Source organism: Lepeophtheirus salmonis, chromosome 11 (genome assembly GCF_016086655.4).
Source record: "Lepeophtheirus salmonis chromosome 11, UVic_Lsal_1.4, whole genome shotgun sequence".
Classification (NCBI taxonomy): domain Eukaryota; kingdom Metazoa; phylum Arthropoda; class Copepoda; order Siphonostomatoida; family Caligidae; genus Lepeophtheirus; species Lepeophtheirus salmonis.
The window spans coordinates 12,539,862-12,563,510 of record NC_052141.2 but is presented as its reverse complement, the minus strand read 5'-3'; the positions used below and the strand labels follow the sequence as shown (position 1 = coordinate 12,563,510).

The following is a 23,649-nucleotide window of genomic DNA, read 5'->3' as shown; positions in this document are numbered from 1 at the left end:
GTGTTGCCCAAGACGAACTAGAGGGTCGAATAATTCCAGCTTCAAGAAGAGAGTTTAATTTCTCCTGACAAATCCTTGTCTTTTCAGGAGAAAGACGACGAAATTTGAATGTACATGAAGGAGAACTTCCAGTATCTATCCGATGATGTACGTCCGGAGGAATATCGATCGGGGCGTTATTAGGACGAGATACTGTTAAATAAGGATATTTCATAAAAATATTTTTAATACAAGACTCAGATGTTCCAAACGTTTGATTGATAGCAAATATGCCATTCTTTGATAAGAGAATATCTGCAGTTATGGAACGTTCAGAGTTAAATATTTATCTGGAAAACAAGACGTAGTATCCATAGAAAGACTTAAGCCAGCAAAATATGCTCCAGATCCATCCATATTCAACAATTCATCTACTAAAAAGTATAAAAGAACGAAACCATCGATACCCAGAAGAACAGAATCCAATACCAAAGATCAAAATAAGGTTCCAACGATCTCAACAAGATCTGGTCGTAGGGTTAAATTTGCTCAATATAATAATATGTGTTAATTGTAATTATTGTACTTATTACTCCGTAATTTTAGGGGGGAACTCTTGTGGCGTTCAGTGACCAACCCCTATTTATTCCTTTTTGTTATTTTTATCGAGACTTCCTTTTTCCTTTCGTTCAAAGAAGAACCACATTTTTCGTTCGTGATAATAAATCAATTAATATTTTTATAACCTGGATCTCATCTATTCCTTCGAATTAATTATTAGTTACGGACTCGTACACGTGGAATTACTATTATACCTTATATACTCAAAAATCCATAACTCTATTTATTACCTTATCTTCCCAATTTTGTATCCTTTAAGAAAGTAAAGCTTTAATAAATAAACTATTGTATTTTGTAGTAAGAAACGACTAAGTCATTTCTTCTCAAATATTCTATTCAATGTGTAAATATAATTTGACGGTTAATGTCAACTGTTCATCAATCTACCCAGCCAAAGTCATTCTTTTCTAGTCAACGCCCAAAACTACAGAAAAAATGCAAGTTGGATGGCTAATAGCATAGCCGAGGACGTCTTGAAGCATATAAGCAATCTCCGTTATGGTTCCCGACGTCTTCTTGAGTGAGAGCAACTTTATGCCGTCCTTTATCCTCCGGCCAATTTGCTGGACCAATAACAGAAAAAAGGAAGAAACTAAAAAAAAATGATTGTTCAATTTTTTGTAGCCAGGGAATACTTAATACACAGACTACTTACATACTTACACATGGATGAATGCATTTTTTATGACTTATATGTACTCTTAAAAAGACTGCTACACAAAGTTTGTCTGTCTGGTTATTGCATTAGGATAGATATGCAATCCAAGATACGATCTATTCATTACCAACGCATGTCAATTTTAGTTAATTTGATTTTTTTAAATTTTTGATTCATTTTGCCACAAATGAATTGTGACAGGACAAAACCAAAAATGCTCTTATAGGATTGGATAGTCAGTGTTAAGGATCTATGATGACGTCACTGGTAGATATTCATGATGATGTCATTTGTCAAAGATTGTTCTATGAGATGTCCTTTGCGTCCAATTCGTAAGTGTCCTCTCACTTTAATAGGGGATTGGACGGGACATCAAAATTATGGGACGAACTCATTTCTACCACTTACTAACGAACAAAGAAGAAATATTCAGAGTAAAAAGGCCTCCGTGTAGTATTTTGGCTTCACTTTGACGGGTTTTCAACTCCTGGGTTTGTCCTTACGGTTGTCCCAATCAGCAAAACAATTTCTGATCCCACAGATTGTGGCTTTACTGGCAAGGCCTTCATGATGTCATTGGTGGTCCTTCACACGGGGATTTAATTATGATGGCTTTCCTTGCCTCCATCGCGGCATATATAGCATTTTCATTTACAACATGTACATCAATCACAGGCTTTAAATTTAATCAACAACACCTATTCAAAACTGTATTTTTAAAAAAAGGTTTCATTACTTTGTCTACACCAAACCACTGAAACTGAGTCACCGAAACTCTAGGGTTCAATCAAGCCCCCGTTATGAACAGCTGCTCTAAAAAAAGATCTATCTTTGGTCTAAACTGATTTAAAAATGCGGAACGAAAACATATATATAATGATAACACTATACCATGTAATATAATACCATACAAATACTATTTCAAATGAAAAATGCTCTCCTATTTATACAGGTAATTCAATTTCTCCCTCCAAAATCGTAAAAAAAGCAGCTGATATTAACAAGGATCTTAATTCAGGTGTATCATATGTATAGCTTTCCCCTTTTCCTTGCGCTCTACATTAAATCCATGTCTAATAATATCAAAGAATAATTTAACGCGTAGCCAACGATCTTGATTGCTCCTTTTTTAAATATACTTTGAAATAACGAGTTTTTCCATTGCTGCATCAGCTGAATGAAAGTGTATATACTCAAATGCACCTGTGTAAGCAAAACTGACAACAAATGTGCATTGTTGTTGCTAGATGGATTTTTCTATGGTATCGGTTATTTGCGAAAGAGCCGTCTCAGTTGATAACCCCTTTCTATAAGCATGTTTTGAGTGGAGTGTTGAAACGTACCTTTCCTCCTGAGGCTATTCTGATGGTGAAGTCTATCAATTGTAGGGCTTCAAATGCAAGTGGGTCTAGGCATATGAAGAGCACCTTACGAAAGTTAGTAATTTCAGGAGTTTGCAAGTTCCACCTTAACTCTAATCTGAAGAGTATTACATTGGTGTACTATAATGCGAGCAACAACTTCGTCTTCAATGTTACTGTTCACCCTACAAATCAAACCGTGTAGTATTTTTTCTCTTTTCTGAGTTCCCTGATACGCTCCGCTTCATTCCATGAGGTTGCAAGGAGAGGTGTATTTGTTATGTATGCTTTTTCGGACATATTTCTCTAGAAGCATCATCCTTTACATAAATGACCGCTCTTTTATTCGTATACTGACGCCCTTCGTAGTTAGGAATTAGGTATCTGATTGGCGCAGACACACATACGTAGTCTGTCTCAAGTATTTAATAGCTTTTTTCCATTGAATGATAGAAATATGGTCACTGTTCATTCTTATAATGACAATTTCGTTTGTCTCCTTAGCAATGTCGGCGTAAATAAACTTCTTTTTTGGCCTAGTTTTTTTTTTTTTTTTTAGTATTGTTTATATTCCTCAGCAAGCCTTTGAGGAATATAAGTCCTCTTTGAAGGAAGGGTTTCACTAGGTGAGCCCTCTCTCTCTCGTTTCATAATGCTAGGGGCTTGCTTTGAATTCTTTTTTTTTTGTATCAGGATTTTTCTTCTTATTGACCTCTTTCGAGTACCTTTTTGATTCCTTTTTTAGAACATTATATTGGGATCTAACACTCTTGTTGTAGGTGATGATTACCCATTTCATACCCATTGTTCAGTCAATATTATAATTATCTACCACATTTATACATCAAATAATATAGGTAATTATATATTAAATCTTTGTAGAGAGAGTTTGAACGATATAGAAATCCAAAAAGTTCTGTTCAATATAAATATTTTTTATTACAATTAGTAGAAGACAAAGGAACAGATGATACTTTTTAATTCTTGAATCCCTTGATAACTTTCCAACGAAGAAAAGGAAAGATCCAAGTAGGCAAAAGTCAGTCAAAGTTCTTAAAAGAGTTAAGAGGCTCTTTTATCACTATTTAAACGATTAAATAGATTAAAGAAGCATTTATGTCCTCTTGATAAATATTTAATATCACAGATGTCAGAAATGACGTGTACCTTATTAGATATTTGGTTTCATGAATATCTTTATGGAGAAGTTACTTGACATAAATCAAACATGTTGTAGCAATACTTGTATTATCAATAGTTAAGGCTAAAAAACACGATAGAACATATGTGATATAACCTAACATGATTGTAATATTTTAAACTCTCTATGAATAAAAACTCAAACATTCTCAAGACATTGCCTATATAACGTCCATATTAAAAAGCGTGGTGGAAGCAAAAAATTAGTTGTACACGCGTTATGCTATAACTTTGCATTTCTATTTACCTTGGGCAGCCATTTTTCTCACTTGGCTCATTGGACTACACGTTCTCTAGAAATTGTTCTCTTGAACTCAATATGCGTAGCGTCGTCTCAAGTTGCTTCTCGAGCAATAAATATACATGTAAATGGAATTCAAAGACAATTCTAAGGGCAGATTGAATAATTGTAATAAAATAACATCACTTTGAGTGTGCCAGAGGGTACATTATACTTAAATCATTTTCGGAGAGGCCCCCATCAAATTTTTCAAAGTTTAAATTACAAAAGCTGTTGGAATATTCAAGTTTCCTCTCTGAGTACTTAGATAGGTTCTGTAGTCCGGAGTAAGATTGTTCAAAATATTTACCGCCATATAATCCTGTAACATTCATGCTCACTAATTATTCTTGATTCAATACCTCAGATCAAATAAGAATCTATAAATCTCTATAAGCCACTCAATTATATTATTTTTATATTCTTCCATTTCGCCCATGTTGTAGATAGTGAAAATATTTTCAAATTGCAATAAGCTGCAAAGTATGTCATTATCACCCATCATACCTATCCATTACAAAACCTGTTTCGATTTAATAAATTATTTTACTTTCAATACATTTAAATAGTTTTTAGACAAATTTATAAATCAATTCGCAGAAAAATAAAATATTTTATTCACAAAAAATAAGAGGACTTCACAAGAAAGTAAAGTCAATTCTTATTAAATGGTGTGGTTAGATATTTAATATTAGGTAATTTTTTTATTGTTCAAATGTATTAATTGAGTCTATAATAGATTGTTATGAATAAATACATTACTTTTTATATTAAAACTTATGGAGATTTCATCTGTATAATGGACAATTAGTTAGTATTTATAATTAAGCTATTGAAAGAGTATTTTTGATTAGATTTCTCTTTTAATCAAAATGTTTCAAAATTCTTCAATATTGAAAGTAATTATTTTAAAGTGTGCATATTGAATTGTCTCATTTCAGGAACACTCATTAAGTGAGGCATGAACAAACTAAAAAAAAAGTTGACCAGGATATTTGCCCCAGGAAAATTTCCTCCTATGGAAATATTTTGCCTGTAAATAGGTATATGCATCTTTGTGCTTATTTTTTTGGGGCTGAAAATGGGCAGTCCTTCACTTGATGTTCTTTATAATTCATTTTTTTAACACGGACAACTTTGCTTAGTAAATTCTAACAGGGCCTTCTCAAAATCAATTACTAACGACTCTGGTTCCATATTTTCATTCAATCCCTTCAAAGATAAAAAATGTGCGATATTGATTGAAGTAACGCGATATATGATGTATTCTTGATTGTGCATAACGTAAATTATTAGTAAAGCCAATAATAATATATCATTGGGAAGCATTTGAAAGTTCCGTCGCATGGGTAATACTTTTAAATAACGAAGTTGAGAATCCCAATTTCTGCTCTTAAAAATAATATCTGATCTGCATCATATCGCCCACTACTGTATAATAGCAAGAATTTCTCTCCAATGACTAGCAAGGTACATTCTAGAATAAATGCTAAAATTCATTAAAAATGACTTCAAGTGTAGTAAGACCCATTTTAAGCCTTAAATTATAAGATATATTTTTGACATGATACATGAGGGCTAAAAATCCTGGGGTGAAACATCCTAGAACCAAAATATATATAAATTATCCGCAAGGTGGTGTGACAGATTTTAGATGGTGGGTGCAACACAAATACATTCAAAAATATACTCCTTTTGAATGTATTTTCCTTGAGCCAACATAATAATTTTGAATATACAAATATTAAATAGTATTATAATTCAGGGAGTTGTAATATTTTGATGCAAGATGACGCCATCTTGTAAACAAACAAATATCAGTAAAAAAGGCTCATGCCCCAATGAGTGTAACGAATCGAAATACATAAATTTTGAGAAGATATTGGATATAAAGGAGTGAATACCGGAATAGCAATTCAAATGAAACAGTATAATTTTTTTTTTTGTGGTATGATGCTCTAAGCAAATTTATTCAAAGCATATTTTATAAGGGTTGAGCAATAATTAAGTAAATTGTTATTATCATCTTAGAATGAAGTGAATCAGGGGAGCAGATAGGACTTTTTAACCTGGTGAATGAGGCAGGGGGGAGTATTTTGTGATTAGAGGCATCCCTTCTTGTCGATTTTGTAAGTTTCTCAAAAAAACAAACAACGGATCAATCATTTAATGCAATGTTTTTTTATTTCACTGTAAGGGACATTATATGGATAAATAAAAAGTATTTAGAAGAAGAAAAATGTTAAGTATATCCCCCCTTCCCTCAAAAAAAAAAAAAAAAAAAACCGATCCCAACTGTAAAGCATAGGAGTGGAAACATAAGGTCATTTGTTGGAAGAGGAATTGGCAAAGTAGAACTATGCCTCATCGCCATCTGTACCCTTCCCAACTTCCTTCCCGTAGTATCGTTTGTCTTTGAGTCTTCAGGTCAATTTTCAAAGAAGGAGTATTGGACAAAGAGTCAAAGTAGATACTCACCAAATCCCCAAAAACGATATAGCCAATAGGAAAGTGTCCATAGGACAATGAAGGATAGTTTTACTTTGTCCGTTGCTCAATTAAAAACGAACCTATTATGTTTTGAGGTTTTTTTACTAGGAAAGATCGACTTCACATCAAAGATGTGGATTATCCATCCTCCAGGAAATATAGAACGAGGACCTTCTTTTATTATTGAAAATGAGTTGTGTAATATTTCTTCCAGCAGAAAATGACTCAAAACATAGGGCCATGGCAACAAAGGAGTGGCTGGAGAAGAAGTGTATTAAGGTCATGAAGTGGCCTGGGCAGTCTATATTAGTGGGGAAACTTACAAAATTGGGAAGGGATCCAATACTAATCCTTTCCTCCACGGTATATAATATATAAATATGGTAAATCTGAGGGGAGGACGAATTGGGGTGACTCAAAATATTATCTGAGAGGTAATTGTTTCTCCTGCAGACTGCGCTCTTGAGGTGTTTGGAAGATTGTGTGGGAAAAATAGATCTATTGGAGAGATAAAGAAAGAGAGAAACGAGATATTGTTCAAAACGGTTTCCACTCAAAAAAGCAAGAAGGCACTAAAAGGCTGCCTTTATTAAGTTTTATTATTTAGATTTATTTCTTTCTGGACAAAATGAATTGACCGAATTGCTATTCCGAGTACACCTATGAATGTACAAATTAGAAGGATTTATTTTTGTATCGTTAATGAGCAGGGTTTGTTGTATGCTGACGTCATCATCACCATAGCCTGGATTGTACGAGCAAGAACGAAAGAAAGAAATACCAACAAGTAACAACAGAGTAAAAGAGTTCGGACGGCTGTTTGTTAAAGCAGATTTCAATTATTTATACTTGAGGAAAACGGGTTCTTCTTCCACGTAGGTCCCTCGAATGATCTTAACAATTTTAAATACCATACCAAGGCAGTAGAGAATACTCGATACGAGAAATAAGAGTCCAAGTATTTCTCCTAGTCCGATCCCAGTCCCAGAAGGCTGGATGGGCTCCTCCTCTGGGTCTCCCTCTTTTGAGGCATCTTCTGGCGGCAATGAAGATGAAGGAGAAGACGCTGTTTCTTCATTGGTTTGGCGAGAGACTCGAGCTCCATAAGTTGTGCTAAATATACAAACTAGTAACATCCATGTGAAACGTAGGTGACTTTGATGCCATCTGTGGGGCATGGCCGTTGGTGCAGAAAGAAAGAGTAAGTTCAAACACAATTGATTTTATTATTTTGATTGGAGTCCAGTACTTTTTTGATGATGATAATTATATTTCACGAATATCATGGATATTTGTCTTGTGGGTACCATGAAGAGCTTATTTCTATCTATAAGCGCCTTTCTTTTCTTCCTATTGAGAAGAAGGACTGAGTTTATTTAGGAGAAAGAAAAGGGAAGAGAAATATAGGAAAAAGAGAAATGCTTTCTCCACACTGTAAACTCCCTTTTTGAGTGGGAGTAAAGCAAATACAATGGAGCATACCAGAAGCTATGCTCAATGATAATACTGTACATATGTGTTGTGTCAGAATAAAAACAATCTTGTATCTAAAACAAGAAAAGAAGCAAGTCCCAATTAATTGATTTACTTTTTCTAACATACAGGGCATATTTCATTTACATATTTATAATCAATTATAGAATCATTGTTCAAATTTCTGGAATGAAGTCAGATGTGCAATAGTTTTAGCTATAGTTTAGATCCTTTATTTGATTAAATAGAGTTATACTGATGCCGATATGATCCTTATCAAACATAAAATCAATCAATTTATCATTTTGATATGGTGACGATCAATTTTGGGATCTTTAAGAGGAATTTGAATGCAGAGGGTCATTAAAAATAGTTCTAAAGTAGTTGGAATCTTTAACGTTGGAATACTTAAAGTAAATTAACGCATTAGCCCTTTATATAATTTGCTAAGTTGCATGTTGTATGGTTGGTTACTTTTTTACAATTGAAATGAAATCAGTTAATTATTGAATATAATGAGGATTTGAAACTTTTTTTTTGATTTTATTAAGCATGTATGTTTTGTGAGAGATGTAAGTAACATATTTTTTAAGAACAAGGCACAACAACGGTAAATTCTTAGATTTATAAAAAAAGAAAGGAATGAAAACAACTCCCCCAGAAAAAAATACCTGGATTGCTCATTTGAGCTTTTATGTATTCATAATTGATTACATTTTAAACCTTTGTCATTTATATTGAAGATAAAACGGATATTTAACATACAGGTTAAAAAAAAGAAGCTCATCATTCGAAGCTTAAAGTCCATTAACTTAATATTGGATAAGGATAGGTTTTTATCTTTATAGCTCTCCATTGAAGTTGACTTGTGAAAAGAAAATAAGCCTTTTTTATGTATTAACTAGCAAAGGATTACCCAGCGTTGCCTCGGCCAAGAAAAGGAATGAAAAATCATGTTGAAAATGGTCAAAATGATTTCTTTTGAATTCTTGGCATTATAATATATTTATTATAATGAATTGTAAAAAAATATATTGTATGATAAACTTTAAATAACGTACACACATATTTGCATCAAAAAAATTATCTGGATGATGAGTTAAGTCTTTATATTTTATCAAACATGGTCAAGCCAAAATTTGCAATTAAAATTGCAAAAAACCTTTTTTATACTCATTTTGGTGGGAAAAAAGTAGGAAATAATAATGATTGGAATTGTAAGGACGAACACACACCTATAAATTTTTTTTCGTACTGGCTAAAACAAAAAAGTTATGGAGAATAATGTCGTCAAACAAATAACACTCGATATTTGGTTGATTTTTGCAGATTTTACACAAATTATGTTCTAAAATTTAAAACACTCTGTTGTAAGGGTTATGTTTCGAATTTTATGTCCCACAATGCATCGTTTTGTGGGATTTGTTTCTTAAAAATTGAAAATGAACGTTTATTGATAAAATGAGAAATAAGAGAAAAAAAAAAAATGATTAGAAAATATTGATATTACAGGTTAGCGAATTTTTGAAGTATAACTATTATATGCAACTAAATCTCTAGAAACATTTTTACAAACTGTATATTATGTAATAATCCAATATTCCGTTCACAGTACTTTTTTTTGCCCCTAAAAAAACTCAGATGCAATTTTCACAATTTTCTTATTTTTCCATTACTTTTTTGATTTTGAATAAATTTTTAAAACGTTTTTATTAGTATTATTGTTTTGAAGATTAGTTGATTCATAAATAAATCCGTGTCTAGTCTCATTGAGTTCAAAAAAACAAATCCCCACCACAAAAAAAAAAATAAAAAAAATAAAAAAATGTATTATCGTCTTAGCCTTGCTAGATTGAAAAAAAATCAATCTTCTATTCTAAGAAAATATATCATATTCAACTCTGATTGACTCGGATGATGTAATAAAAGTTAACCAATCAAATTATTTCCTTATCTGGTGTTGAAATTATAATACCCCATAGATAAAATAATATACTATAATAGTATCTTGACTTACGATTATAAATTGACCAAAGTTTGTAAAGGAAAATAATTTTTCTCAAGTAACTCCACAAAAAAAATAGATCTTGAAGAACCTCTCGCGGTCGACTTTGTATTTCTAAATACACAGCTGTACAAATACTAATTTGCTATAGCTTTGTGCTTATTTTACATTAAACAAAAAAAAAGCTAACCCAAATTCAAACATTTGTAATATACATTTTAATACAAAGTGCTCCTCATCGGCTAAAATATTTTTCATCCATATTTATATATAATCATTGAACAGTCTCTCAAAAGTCTACCGACAACATGGACATTCTTCTATACCCTTGTGTGACGATTATTATACTTGCTCACGCGGAATTGGTCTCAGGAATTCGTAAGTCCTATATTCATCTATGCAGTACCTTTTTGTCGATAGTACATGCTTAAAATAGCATTTCCTAAATTAGGAAACAGATTGATTTTATTGAAATGATATTTAGTTTCAACTTTTGTCCTCAATTTATAAAGTTGTATTTACAGATAGTTTTTCTTTCTTCCCATTCTAGATCCTTATACTAATTGTGTAAAGCCAGGAAAACATTTAGATGGATGCACATCAACCAGTAATCGCATTTTTGTAGGGGAACAAGTTACCAAAGGAGCAATTCCATGGCAAGTCCTGCTTCGACTAAGTAGTGACAATTCATATTTCGGCGCTTGTGGAGGGACAATCATAAGTCATCAGTTTGTTCTCACTGCAGCACACTGTTTTATCTACCCTAAAGGAGTTAACACTTCATCGAATATTCACATAAATATTTCATACGTAAGAGGCAACTCTGTTTGGCTTGTGTCTTTTAAAAATAACGTCAGTCTTTTATAATCGTAGATTATGTCAGGCTCAACTAAATTTGACAATGGCCAAAGACATGCCATAAAGAAATTAATTGTTCATCCGGGATATAACTGGAAATTAATTTCAAATTGGGGGTTTCTGCTAAAAAATGATGTAGCTATTGTTCAAGTGAGTAAACCCTTTGTATTTGGGGAAAACGTGATGGCTCTTTGCTTACCTAAAGTTGGTTTGTCCATCCCAGAAGGATCGACGCTTATAGGTGAGTCTATAGCACAAATATTTGTTAAATTTATTCAACTCTTGGTTCAAACGTAGTAAGCGGATGGGGAGTCACCAATATTTCTAGTTTATACAAGTATTACCCTGAATTTAGTCGAACAAATATGAGGACAGAGTTGAACACATTAAGTATGGAGAGTGAAAAGTGTGAATATAGTAAGGATTATCCCGTCAGTCCATATTCTAAAATCTGTACATACAATCCACCGCATGATTCATGTGTTGGAGATAGTGGAAGTCCTCTTACAATGGCTATTGATGGCCAATGTGTTCTAGTTGGTATTGTTTCTGAAGGGATGGGTTGTGGGTCGGTGGACTATGGGGCGCTTATAGTTAATGTATCATTTTACACGACTTGGATATTGAAGCAGATGAAGGAAAGTATATGTAATTTCTTATTTAGTATTTCTTGTAAATATTCTTTCAAATACATTTAAGTTATTTTAAAAGTATTTTCATATTCCAGGATTTTTGTTAATATCCAAGAATTTCAAGATAATTTTTAGTTACAAAATAGAGTGAAGGAATCAAAAAAATTATTATTATAATTAAGTGTATCATGTTATCAATGTAAATAAATTAATAAAAAATATTTTGTTAAAGTTTAAAATTTAAAGTTTTCCGATTACTGTGGACTAATCGTTATATAAAAATATCAAAAATCCGAATCGCCCTAGTGTAATCAAACTTTTGAGGATCTTTAAAAAGATCTAAGGGACCTTCCAGATCTAAAATAGCTTATAGTAGTGCTTAATAATGATGGTACAGGTATTGGATCTGAAGTACTCGGGAACGGTAGAAACACACTTATAATAATCAAAAATATCTTCGTCTACTTGAGCTTTTACAGATCTTAAAAAGCTTTAAGTAGTGTTTAGTAATGATAAAATGGATCTGGGATCCAGATCTCAAGTACTTGCGTAAAGTATAAGTATACTAGTATTATCAAAGTTCTATGATCCTAACTTGTTGTTGTGTTCTATCACGGGTTCCGAGTACTGATTGACAGTGTCTTTAAGGGCCTCATTGTTTGGATGACGGACACTGAAGGCCTTCCCTCAACATGAAACCAAAAGGTGTTGTCAATGGAGTTTGCATCAGGGTTTTAGATGGCCAAAAATTGTCAAATAAGAATTCAAAAAAACACAAAAAAATCTTGTAATAGAGGACTTAGGTTTCTGTTATTGCTGGTGTCAAAAGTGGCATCTGCACCATTCTTAAGGGTCTTTCACCCAATTTTTTGTTTGTTTTCTAAACAATCTGGTGTGAAACCCCAAGATGTATTGCATAGCCCCTCATGGAAATTAGGGGATTGGCTGGGGCTGTTTTATTTCACTCCTTCGTATCCAGTTTTGCCTTTTTGACAAAGACGTTGTTTTTGGAGACACCCAACTGCTTGGAGTGTGCAAATGGAAATTTGTGGGTCATGTTCAAGTGTCATCTTCCAGAATTTTACGCAAGCTAGAGACCTAGTTTTTTTTTCTTACTAATTGTTTTTTTTTAATATATCGAAATACGAATTAATTTTAATCTTCTTTAATAATGGAATTAGTAAGTGTTCAGATTTCAATATACCACCCAGTAATACAAGTTTACGTATATTGTACCCGAGTACTTTGGATCCGAATTCAAAACCCTTCCTATCTCTACTACTTACAACTTTTAAATGCAAGCCTAAAAGATCAAGTCTGCCACTATTAACAAAAATCATAAAAAAACAATAACTCCCAATTGTTAAGTGAACTCTTCCAGACAATAAATTTACTTAATTGAGCTAAAAAACAAAGAATATTCCGTGGCCAGTTGAATTTGTGGTGCTAGTGTGTACTGAAACATATTTTTATCTCATGGAAAGACTTTAAAAAATAATGAAGAAAACAAACTCTTATCTTTGTCTATTTATGTTTTCATATCTCATTTGGGTAAGTTTTATACTTCAACATAATTTAACACAACTATGCTTCTAATTTTGATATCGAGACTTTGCCAGATATTATCTAATGCTCAAGAACTAGCCTTCCAAAACAATTGTATTTTATTATACAAACAGAGAGGCCCATTAAAATCTGAACACTTTGAATTTTATAGTTCAACACGATATAATTTATTAAATAACAATATAATTTCAAGAAAATGAATACTACAAATAGATGTCTAAGGTCCCTTTATAGTTAATGAATCCACCCTTAGCGGTAAAGATGGATTCCAGGTGGGGCGGAAGTTCTAGCACTCGCTGCTAAGGCAGTTCTCTGTCATCTCACTTTTTGATAGCTCTCTGGACAATTGGTGTGAAACCCGAGATCTCTTGCATGAGCCCTCATGGACTTAACAGGATCGGCCTTTTCTTTTTTTTTAAACTTCTACTGATGTCTGGCCATTTAAAAGAGCTCGTTTTCCTTTCTAACGTTTGGACTTGCTGACGACGCAGAAAGGTTGTCCTGCGGAAATTTGTCGACAATCATGTTCAAGTGTCATTTTCTCAACTTATACGTAAGCTAGAGAGCTCTGGTTTGATTTGTTTTGTAACTAATTGTTTATGCTTTAATAATTCGAATTATGAATTCATTTCATTCATTCAACCTTCATTAATGGTTGAATTAGTAGATTTCAAAGGACCACCCGGTAGTGAACAAACTGTAAAATAAAGTTACTCCAAAGATTAAAGGAATTAAATTATATGATACACAGTCAACATAAATTAAATATTAATACTGTCATAATGATTTTATGGGAAAGCAGAAACACTTACTGTTTTTCTTTTTCTTATCAATTTACCTAATTGTTTTTTTTTTCCACAAATCCCTTCTTTATGAAGAAATTATCGTTAGCGATTATTAAAGTTTAAGCATTACGTCTAAGAAAAGTACGGCTCACTCTTTTCACTCAAGTTCATCCTTTGAAAACCATTAAAAAATACGGCAGAAGAATAATCTTTGGTACAAATTCATTATGGAGCTAAATGTACTCTTTCAAATCCAAACCTTCCTCAATTAATCAAACCTTCTATTGACAAATTAATTTTATATTATAGTATAACTTTAGAGTATTTTTTTTTAATCTACAAAAAGACATAAAAACGAGAAGAAAATGAATATACATAAGCAAGACATTCAATTTTCTATTTTGACTGCATTTTTATTAATGTACTAAAAGGAAGTCAGTCAACTCATAGTTACACAAAAATAAAAAAAAGCATAAACAACTCTTAAATGTTTATATTTGTTTCAATTAAGTCAAACTGCTTTAAGTATGTTGTATATAATTTGGGGTTTTAATCTATATAGTTGTCAAAAATACAAAAGTTGTGTAAACAAATTGTAAAGTTACTAATTATTCCTTTTAAAAATAATTATTTATTGACAACATTGGTTGTGTTTCGTGTATTGTGCCACGGAATAATTATATTTTTGAATGTTTACAAAAATAATCAAAAATTACACTATTAATACATCGATCATCCATACCATATTGTCAATTATTGCATGATCCCAATTACTGTAAATCTTTCATTTAAAAATGATTCATCTCATGTTTTTGTTGCAACTTGTACAAAATTTATAAAATGAATTGTACTCTGGTATTAAGAACTTTTTTGGGAATAGTCTACACAAATGATGAAAGATAGCATGCCTACTGGTTGTTTTAGACATTTTTGGAGACCACAGACCGTGGTCCAGTCTAATTCAACTTGTTAGTCCTTAAAGTAGGTAAAAATAGTCCTTAATAACGTCATTGAGGGTGTTTCTCCTTGGTTAATAGATTGTTCCCTCAGACAGTAGATTAAATTATGCTACAAAGTAAAAATACTATGTGTTGATATTATATTACATTGAAATGAAAACAGGAATATTTTTTTGCAAAATATATGTAATGCATTGAAGGAGATAAGTATTGCATCCCTTGCCAGTTTTGTAAGCTTCTCCACTCATGAAGGAACGAATGGTGAACTATTTCACAGAGTGGTCCATTCAAATATGAACAACGTTGGAGGATCAACTTCAAAAAGATATAATTTATTAATCAATAGTATAATTTCAACACAATTAATACTATAAATTGATGTGTGTCTGAGCACTCTTAATAATTAATGTAGTCAGTGGAGGGCCTGGAACCCACTGTGGATGTAGTTCTCTGTCATGACGTCCCAGTGCTGGCTGACAGTGGTTTTGAGGGCATTGTTGTTTGTATAACAGACTATACAGGCTTTCTGCTTGATATACACCCAAAAGGTGTTGTCAAAGGGGTTTAGAATCAGGGCTGTAGGGGGCCAAAAGTGAAAAAAAAGAAAAAGAATGCAAAATTACTTAAAAGACTCAATACACTTGTTTTCATATATACATATTTTTTTTCCAGCGGGATAGCTGTTAAGTTGAATTTATGTTACTTTTAAAGACTAATTTAATTTGATGCACGAGAGAGTACCTAAGCTCGTTGCGCAACCACATATAAAGTGACATTTTTGAAAATTTTATATAAAGTACTTCCTGCTGTTTTTTCTTTTCGAATATGAGTTGAACTAAACCCCCGCAAGATTTCATATATTTTATGCTGTGCTACCAGTATATTTTACCCCCTTTTTTAGTTATACTGTATTGGTAAATACATCAGGGAGCACTATATACAGAGGAGATGGCTTTTAATTTGAATCTATTTTGCTTTTTAAAGACTTTATCAAGATAATTAGCAAGATTTATGACAAACTCTGTCAAATTTTATTAATTCACTGAATTCTTAAAAGATATGTCGTGGGCTTTGATCAAAGGTGTTACAAGTGGGATTCTCTAACTCTTTATTTTAATATGTGAAGGAGTATTTATTTGACATACTTCTAATTTTTTTAAATATTAACTTGCTAACAGTTCAACTTCCAAATCCAATATGTTAGAAGAAGTAGGGCAAAAATGAATAACACTCTTTCATATATTCGAACAAAGAATTTGCTCCTAGACTACTACGATGTCATGGTCTCATAATACAAAATAAACTTATTATCTACGACATACATCCTTTTAGATTAAACAAAGCAAGAATTTATATTATTATATATACCCAGAAGTAGTATTTTTGTGCCAGTCCTGTCTTAGGATCGGTACATAAGACCGTTGGTCCTTCCGACTGTCAGTACTACAAATGATTAAAAATTAAAAAGAAATATTGTTGAGTGAATTAATCAAGGATATAACTGTATTAGTTTTTCGAACTGATATGCATGACTCAACTGGACAGGACTGAGACTAAATTTGACAGGAGTGCATTTTTCAGTCCTAAATAAGGGCTGTCTCACCAATACAAAGGAGTGATACTTTGTTTTATTACTGATGATAAAAAAAGGGAAAACTAATAAAATTACAAATAAAAGAGCTTAAGAAATAACCTCTCCTGGTTTTTGGGGATAGATTGTAAGAAGTATCACTCAGGCTAAGTGTGGGTGGGGTTACACAAAGGTTAGCTAGGTTATAAATTTGGGTATATACTAAAAGTTACGGGGAGTAAGAGATTCAGGCCCTTAATAAGAAAAAAAAGATCAAGCAAACCCGAAAGTATCTTTAAAAGTATCCTTCTTCCTTCGATTTCAATCCTCTGGGAAATCTTTGACAACCAACACCTACCCTCTGGGCAGAGCACCAAAAATGTGTCTTCTTTAAAAAAATAAATATTTATTCATTCTAAACAATACATTTATAAAACAATGATAACATTATTTTGACTATTTATTATTTTTAAAAGTAAAGAAGAAACGACCATGTTGATATAAAATTACATCAACAACACAAGGTTAAAAAGAAAAACAATAAAATCCATAGATCTGATTAATAAATAATATGAAGAGAGGATTCTAAGCAAGTTCATCCGAATCTGAAGGATTGGGGTAATTTTTTCACATTCGTAGAATAGATGGAGCAAGGTCACCAACTCCCTATGGTAAAAATAGCAATTTAACTCTTTAGGAACTTCTTGTGATTTAAAAATACAAGACGCTCAATACCTCAACCATTTTTGACGTGTATCGCTAAATGAACATTTAAAAAGATGTTTGGATCTACATGTTCCATACTAAGCCGTTCGAATCTTCGAATGTGACAGATGAAGATCCCTTCTTTTCACGACCAATACAGACTCTCAAAACTATCTAAATCATTTTGTTTGGAATGACTTGCAAGACAATGAAAGCAAGGATCGGAGGACCGATATAATCACTTGAGAAACCTCGTTCAGAGGAAATGGGTATGGGGTCTTCCAGTAAGACAATGATACAAAAAATACAGGCGATGCAACAAAGGAGTGGCTCAAAAAGAAGCACATTAACATCATGGAGTAGCTTAGACGTCTCCGGAACTCAATCTTTTATAAAATCTCTATCACTCGGAAAAACTACGAAATCAACAAGGATCAATTCATTATTTCCTAAACGGAATCTTATTTGTCTGAATAAGTCATCCACATTAAAAAAAAAAAAAAAAAAAAGGACCGATACAACACTAGTTACATTCAAAAAGAAGACAAAATAAATTGCTGATACTGCATTTGAAAGACTCTGTACGGGAACAAAAAAAAAAAAAGAAAAAAGAACTATCAAAAGTTTAAGCATATCACAAGTTGTTCCTTGTAAATAGAAATCCTTGTATTAAAATGAATTTGCCCGGGACTTCTTCCTGACCCCCTTTATTTTGTAAAAAACCTTTGCTATTTCAAAATATAACTTTGTATATATTGTAAGTTAAATAAATCACTTCTAGAGATCGATAAACGATGCAGGACCCTATATTTAGGGAAAAGGATCAAAGGTACTAATAGAAAAGGAAAACTTAGTTAATAAGTAATTTTTTATTACCTTCATCAACTAAGTGTAACGGAAGTTATGTTTTGCCTCTGTTGGAGTGTTTTTCTGTTGGTCACCAGGCTTAGGAAAAAAGTTAGAAATCGATTTCGATCAAACTTGGAACAAAGATTAGATATGATTACAGTAAGGGGCCATTAAATTTTCAGAGGTCAGGGAAAGAATGCATATATTTTAGGGGGAGGCTTGGAGCTATACCGAGTGACCATTCTAGCTCTATAAATGTTTGTGTTCATGTAATAATTTGGATGACATAAATCTTAAATAAATAGTAGTAGACGCTTGATTTAATTCTCTTTCAGAAGATTTACAATTGATTGTGTCTTCAAAAGGCCTTGATCGGCAAAAAGTTAAAAGGGAAAAACAGTAGCAAAGGACGGAAAAAATGTTAAAAATTCTGAAATATCAAAATAGGAGCTGTAACATCTTATCATCATAAAAAATATTTCTTATAGTAAAAGAGGAGGTCTTGGTGATGGCTATTTTTATGTTCCTGCTCTTTTTTAAATAAACAAAGATATGTATATTTTCCTTTCAGCTGTTTCTAATTAATTTTCCTAATTTGACTCTAGTATGATTTTAAGCAGGTGACTCTACAAACTATAATAGTATTTTTAAGGCTAGTTGATTTTCGGCTATATCCAGCCCATATTTGACTTATTTAGGAGGAAAAAATATCATTTAGCTCATAAAAAAATAACTTAGTTGATCTTTGCAATAGTTACGCTGATTTTTAGTGATGTCAGAAATAAAAATAAAAATTATAGGTTCCATTTTAAGTGTTTAAATTGATTACGTTCATTTAAAAAAAAACCTGATGAAAGTCACACTTGCATTTATTAAGGAGACCTTCATGTAGGTTGTTAAAATCAAAGATAAATTTCCTTCATTTTAAATTATGACATTTGTGGAACATGCTAATCTGAAGAAAGTACAGAGGTTCTGATCATTTTATAATCCCAAGTATTTCGTTTGACTACAATTTGTTTTTCTTCAAAATTTAAAATAAGATTATATTCTGATGTATCACTTGAGAAAATGAACTTTAAATAAACTTTTTGAAGATCCGCCAACATCATTTTAAAAGTGATACTTTTGAATCCCTTTACAAATTGAGAATGTCGTTAAAAAAATCATCTTTAAATGTCTACTAAGTTAAAAAAAAAACCGCCCATTGAAGAATGAAACTTTACAAACATAGCTTTTTCAATAAAATACATCAGAAGAACGAATTAACAGTTCACCCTACAAATTTGACACCCTAGTACACACGTTAAAATAAAATTTTCAAAGAAGTTGATCTCTTGTGTGACCTTAAAACTGTACTTTATAAGCTAAAATGTTATATAACTTTAAGCATGAATAAGCTTTAATGATCATGCCATTCGTAAGTATCTTTTTTATTACTTTGAAAATAGATTTGAAAAGTATGGATTCATGGTTGAAAAAGTAGTTTTGGTTGAATTTTTTTTAGACATACAATATGTTTTTGCATCCGAAAAGTTGGGCTAAAATTTAATTTTCACATTTTCATAAATTAACATCCCCCCACCCCCTAATTAAAGATTTTAACACCGCTACTTATATATAGCATGTATGTATTTAGCTGATTTTTTAAACTTTTTTGTTGAAATTAACTGATTTTTAAAATCACCTGACAACACTGATTATAAACGTAAAAAGTTTTGTTTTATTTTTGGAAGGAAAGTTGGGTAATACCATAAATGTAACAACGACTTTGTATACACGGCTCGCTTTTTAAATTAACAAAGATATTGTATATTTCCCAGGGAGATAAGTATACATAGAGTAAAGATATGAAAAAGTATATGAAGCCGTCAAAATAAAATAACAATAATTGACCAAAATATTCGAATTGTAATGCTTACGTAAGTATTTTTTTTTGAACTGGTTATTTTGCGAAATTATTATTATATTTAATTCCAATTAGTTAATTTAAAAATAATTTTGTTTAGCCTTTCTAAATATTAATGTTGGATTTGGGAGATTATTCTCACCAAAATTTATTTTAGAATGTATACTAATTATTAATTTGAGTAAGATTCGTGAGGTTGCTTCGAACTTTTGTCTCTTGAATCCTATTACTTTCACGTTTTCCCAAATTATATATAATTTGATGCTTGCAGTACATTATGAAATATATCTAATTAGTGTGAATATCTCGTTGAATCAAAGGCATGATCATTAATAGGTTCAAAGGCCTAACTAATTATTTATTATAACATATACATTTTGTTAAAGTTGAAGGTAGAATTTTAGGCCACATAAGTCGAAATATATAACGTGCAACTATATATCTATATATTGTTTAAATGCTATACGAGTGTAGTAATGATGTGCCGGTTGATGTTAGTAGTGGAAATACCTTGTGTTTTCAATTTTTTAGTCAACTATATTTTTTTATATCCTCAGCTGTTACGTTGTCAAATATGTTCGCTTGCTATTGATCAGTATCACCACTATGTATTTTATTTCTATAGTATTTACTTTCAGCTGTTATCATTGACTTTGATATGCTTACTCTTGCATAAAATTCAATGTTGATAATACACATTATGATCTCAAAATAAGATACAGATTGGATTTTGATTTTTATATTAATTAACTTCAATCAGGGGTCTTCGTTTGTAATTCCTTTCATTTCATACTCTGCCATTGATAAGATTATCAGTTCCATGTATATCATGATTAATAACTATTCTAAAAAACAGTTGTCAGCAAGAAAAATATAGAAGACTAGCTAACATGTGTTTTTCAAATATTGCTTCATTTCCCCTTTAAGAGTCGAAGTCGAGAATATATCATTAAGCTTCTCCTGAATATTGTATATAGTAGGTTGAGCGAGAGAGAAAAAAGTTCCGAGAATTTCAAGAATGAATTGCATTCGTTTTTAAATTCATTCAATAATAATACAAAAATACATTAAATTACAGCGTTTTGATATGACATCAGCGTTGCTTATGTCAGGCATTTTGGGCGTATATACAACTTAGTTGTATAACAATAAAAACTCTTTTTTGTATTAATATAAAGGAAAGTACTGAACTATTATTGATTGTCATAATGGGGACCATCAAATTATAAAACAAAAACCTTACTGTTCCATAACAAATGTCTTCCTCTAAAGCCTAGTTTTAGTAAATATCTAAATTGTATTACAAATATGTTATTTCGTCGTTATAGAATATTATTTCCATATGGTAGACGAAAATAAACTATTACGAATGAAAGATGAAGATAATTATCTTTAATTATTTTACTTTTCTCGTCCCTAATCGCTCCAAAACAAAACTAATTTTACAATACAGTATTTTTATATTTCAAATTTCACTGTTTATCATTTGCAACTATTAGTATTCAATGCAGTTGTCTAGTATTTTTTAAATCATAAAGGCATTTGATGGAGTTTCATTAAGATTAATTGTTAATTTGAGATCTTAAAAATATAAAACTTTAGATCTTAACATGACCTAATTAATAATATCACCTTAAATGACCCGTCAACACAAAAGTGAGTTAGAAAGATTTACCTCAAAATTGAGAAAGGATTGTATTAATCCTTATCGTCAATTTTTATCAATCATTTATTTTATTATCCATTTGGGTGTGCTTCAAATTGCACTGAAACTAGCTGAACTAGATTTTCATAATAACAGAATGAGAAATTGATAGTTTTTATTTGAAAGGGATGACATTACGGATCATATAAGTCTTACTTCCCGTCCCTAATGGGTCCCGAACAAAATTAAGTGTACAAATTTAGCCACTTTTAATCATTTTTATAAGCTTGTACTTCGAGTATATTTCATTATAAGTGTTTATTATTCGCATCAATTTGTATTCAATATAGTAGTTTTTAGTTCTCATAGACATTTGATCGAAATGTGTGAAGATTAAGAGAAAATTTGTTCATTTTGTGTCATAAAAATATTAACTTTGAGCCCCAAGATGACGTCTCTTTCAATTACGTTGGTTGCGATTTGTATTTATGGCTTATTAATGAAGGAAATTTTTCACACAATATCCTGGTTATGGTGGTAATACCGATCCCCAAAGTCTCCCCGTAAGTCACATGACAGCTTTATTTTATTGGATCTTGCTGAGCATCGATGTATTGTGGCACAACAACCGATTTTGAAGGGCCTTCACAAAATTCATCATGAAGTGAGCTCCGGCCTCGCTTGAATTCGTTTCACCAGTTTTTTTTTATTGTGCATGGTCGTTCAGGTAAATTTTCACCATCTTTAACTATATATTGAACAATAAGGAGTGTATTTTACTCGTTTATTTTAATTTAAAGTGAGGGAATGAGCGTTAGATTTTAGTAAGTTGCACAACTTTTAATTTAAAACAAGTATTTACAATGGAGGCGAACCGGAGAAACACTATCATTGAAATGTATTGCGTCAGACACTGCCCAGCAAGTATCAAGAAGATACTTGGATATCCAAAGAGGACAGTCTACCACCTCTACTACCACTTAAAGGAGAAGAGGGCATATAAGAGGAAAGTCGACAAGTCCCAGAGTGATAAAACAAGCACTCCTAGATTCCTCTACGGCCTGAAACGTTGTAAGAAGGCATTGTATGGGACTCCACGTTCTTGACAAAAAGCTCCACGTAAGCCATGCAACAGTCTCTAGGGCAAAAAATACTGACCTGATGACGAATCTACACAACTTCTACAAAAGACATATAAGTACAGACAAATTTAAGGCCACCCAAATGAGAAACAATGGACCGTTGAGAGATCCCACAACGTCCAGAACGACAGATGGTTGTCCAAAGAGAGTGCTAACGTCCCCGACGTCTTTAAAACTAAGTGTTCGGCAAGCATCATGATCCTTTGGGTAATTGGGAGCAATGACAGTGTCATGCCCATCTTCTTTGAGCCAAAATAGAGGGTAGTTGCTAGAGGTACTGTCAACTCCTGTATTACCAAGTGATACCTTGGATTAAAGCTGAAACCAATGTTGTCGAGTTCCTATTTCACCAATACTCAGCCCCTCTTACAAGGACTGCAAGACCCAAAACTTGTTGAAAGAAGAGAAGATACCATTTTGGGACCCCCAGACCTGGTCTTCTTACTTCCTCGATATGAATCTCATGGATTACTTCTTTAAGGGGAGTTAAAAAGCTACAAAGGTCATTGCCAATTCACTCAAAAGTATAGACTCCTTGATTGCCTCCATCATCAAATACTGTGACAAAGTTTCCGCCAGGGATGTGGTGAAGGCCTACAAATCCTTTGGTCTCGGAACGAGTGAATGATTGGCGAAAATGGCGGACAATGGAATGAATTCTTCGTTTTGTATTATTAAAACTTATGATAAAGTTTCAAAACTCTATTTGCTCTCTTTATTGATTAAGATGCGGATAAAAGGGGTCCGGATTTACTTGATCTTGACTTACTTTTTGCCTGCTCGCCAAATAATAAATGAAGTTAATCGATGTACTGTTACCTTGAGAAACTACGTCGAAGTGAATACAACAGATGGTGCTTACAACGTATGGTTTCTTTGACGGCAGAAATATATGAAGTTACCTACGTATGATATAATTTAAGACATCACTAAAAACGCTCTTTAATAGTATGCAAATATTT

At 32.1% G+C, this 23,649-nt stretch overlaps 3 protein-coding genes across 3 annotated transcripts in view; all 3 read left to right on the top strand.

The window, feature by feature from the left end:
* The first annotated feature begins 10,291 nt into the window (after positions 1-10,291).
* The window catches only part of LOC121126087 (venom peptide isomerase heavy chain), a 157,000-nt gene continuing 143,642 nt past the window's right edge, over positions 10,292-23,649 (top strand). Inside the window, exon 1 of the mRNA XM_071891767.1 lies at positions 10,292-10,445. Within this exon, the coding sequence (XP_071747868.1) occupies positions 10,376-10,445 (70 nt within the window). The 5' untranslated portion in view covers positions 10,292-10,375. The remainder of the gene's footprint in view (positions 10,446-23,649) is intronic.
* On the top strand, positions 10,624-11,623 carry LOC121126357 (vitamin K-dependent protein C). Its single transcript, XM_040721680.2, has 3 exons — positions 10,624-10,877; positions 10,941-11,166; positions 11,223-11,623. Exons 2-3 carry the CDS (start codon positions 10,944-10,946, stop codon positions 11,621-11,623), a joined length of 624 nt encoding a protein of 207 aa, XP_040577614.2. The 5' UTR covers positions 10,624-10,877; positions 10,941-10,943.
* LOC121126257 (uncharacterized) overlaps positions 12,919-23,649 on the top strand; it is a 119,559-nt gene continuing 108,828 nt past the window's right edge. The window contains exon 1 of the mRNA XM_071891765.1: positions 12,919-13,108. Within this exon, the coding sequence (XP_071747866.1) occupies positions 13,055-13,108 (54 nt within the window). The 5' untranslated portion in view covers positions 12,919-13,054. The remainder of the gene's footprint in view (positions 13,109-23,649) is intronic.

Excerpts from the sequence above, each read along its gene's own strand:
- LOC121126357 (XM_040721680.2), top strand. The coding sequence starts at position 10,944 with ATGTCAGGCTCAACTAAATTTGACAATGGCCAAAGACATGCCATAAAG. Across the intron at positions 11,167-11,222 it reads AGAAGGATCGACGCTTATAG|TAAGCGGATGGGGAGTCACC; the intron begins GTGAGTCTATAG and ends GTTCAAACGTAG.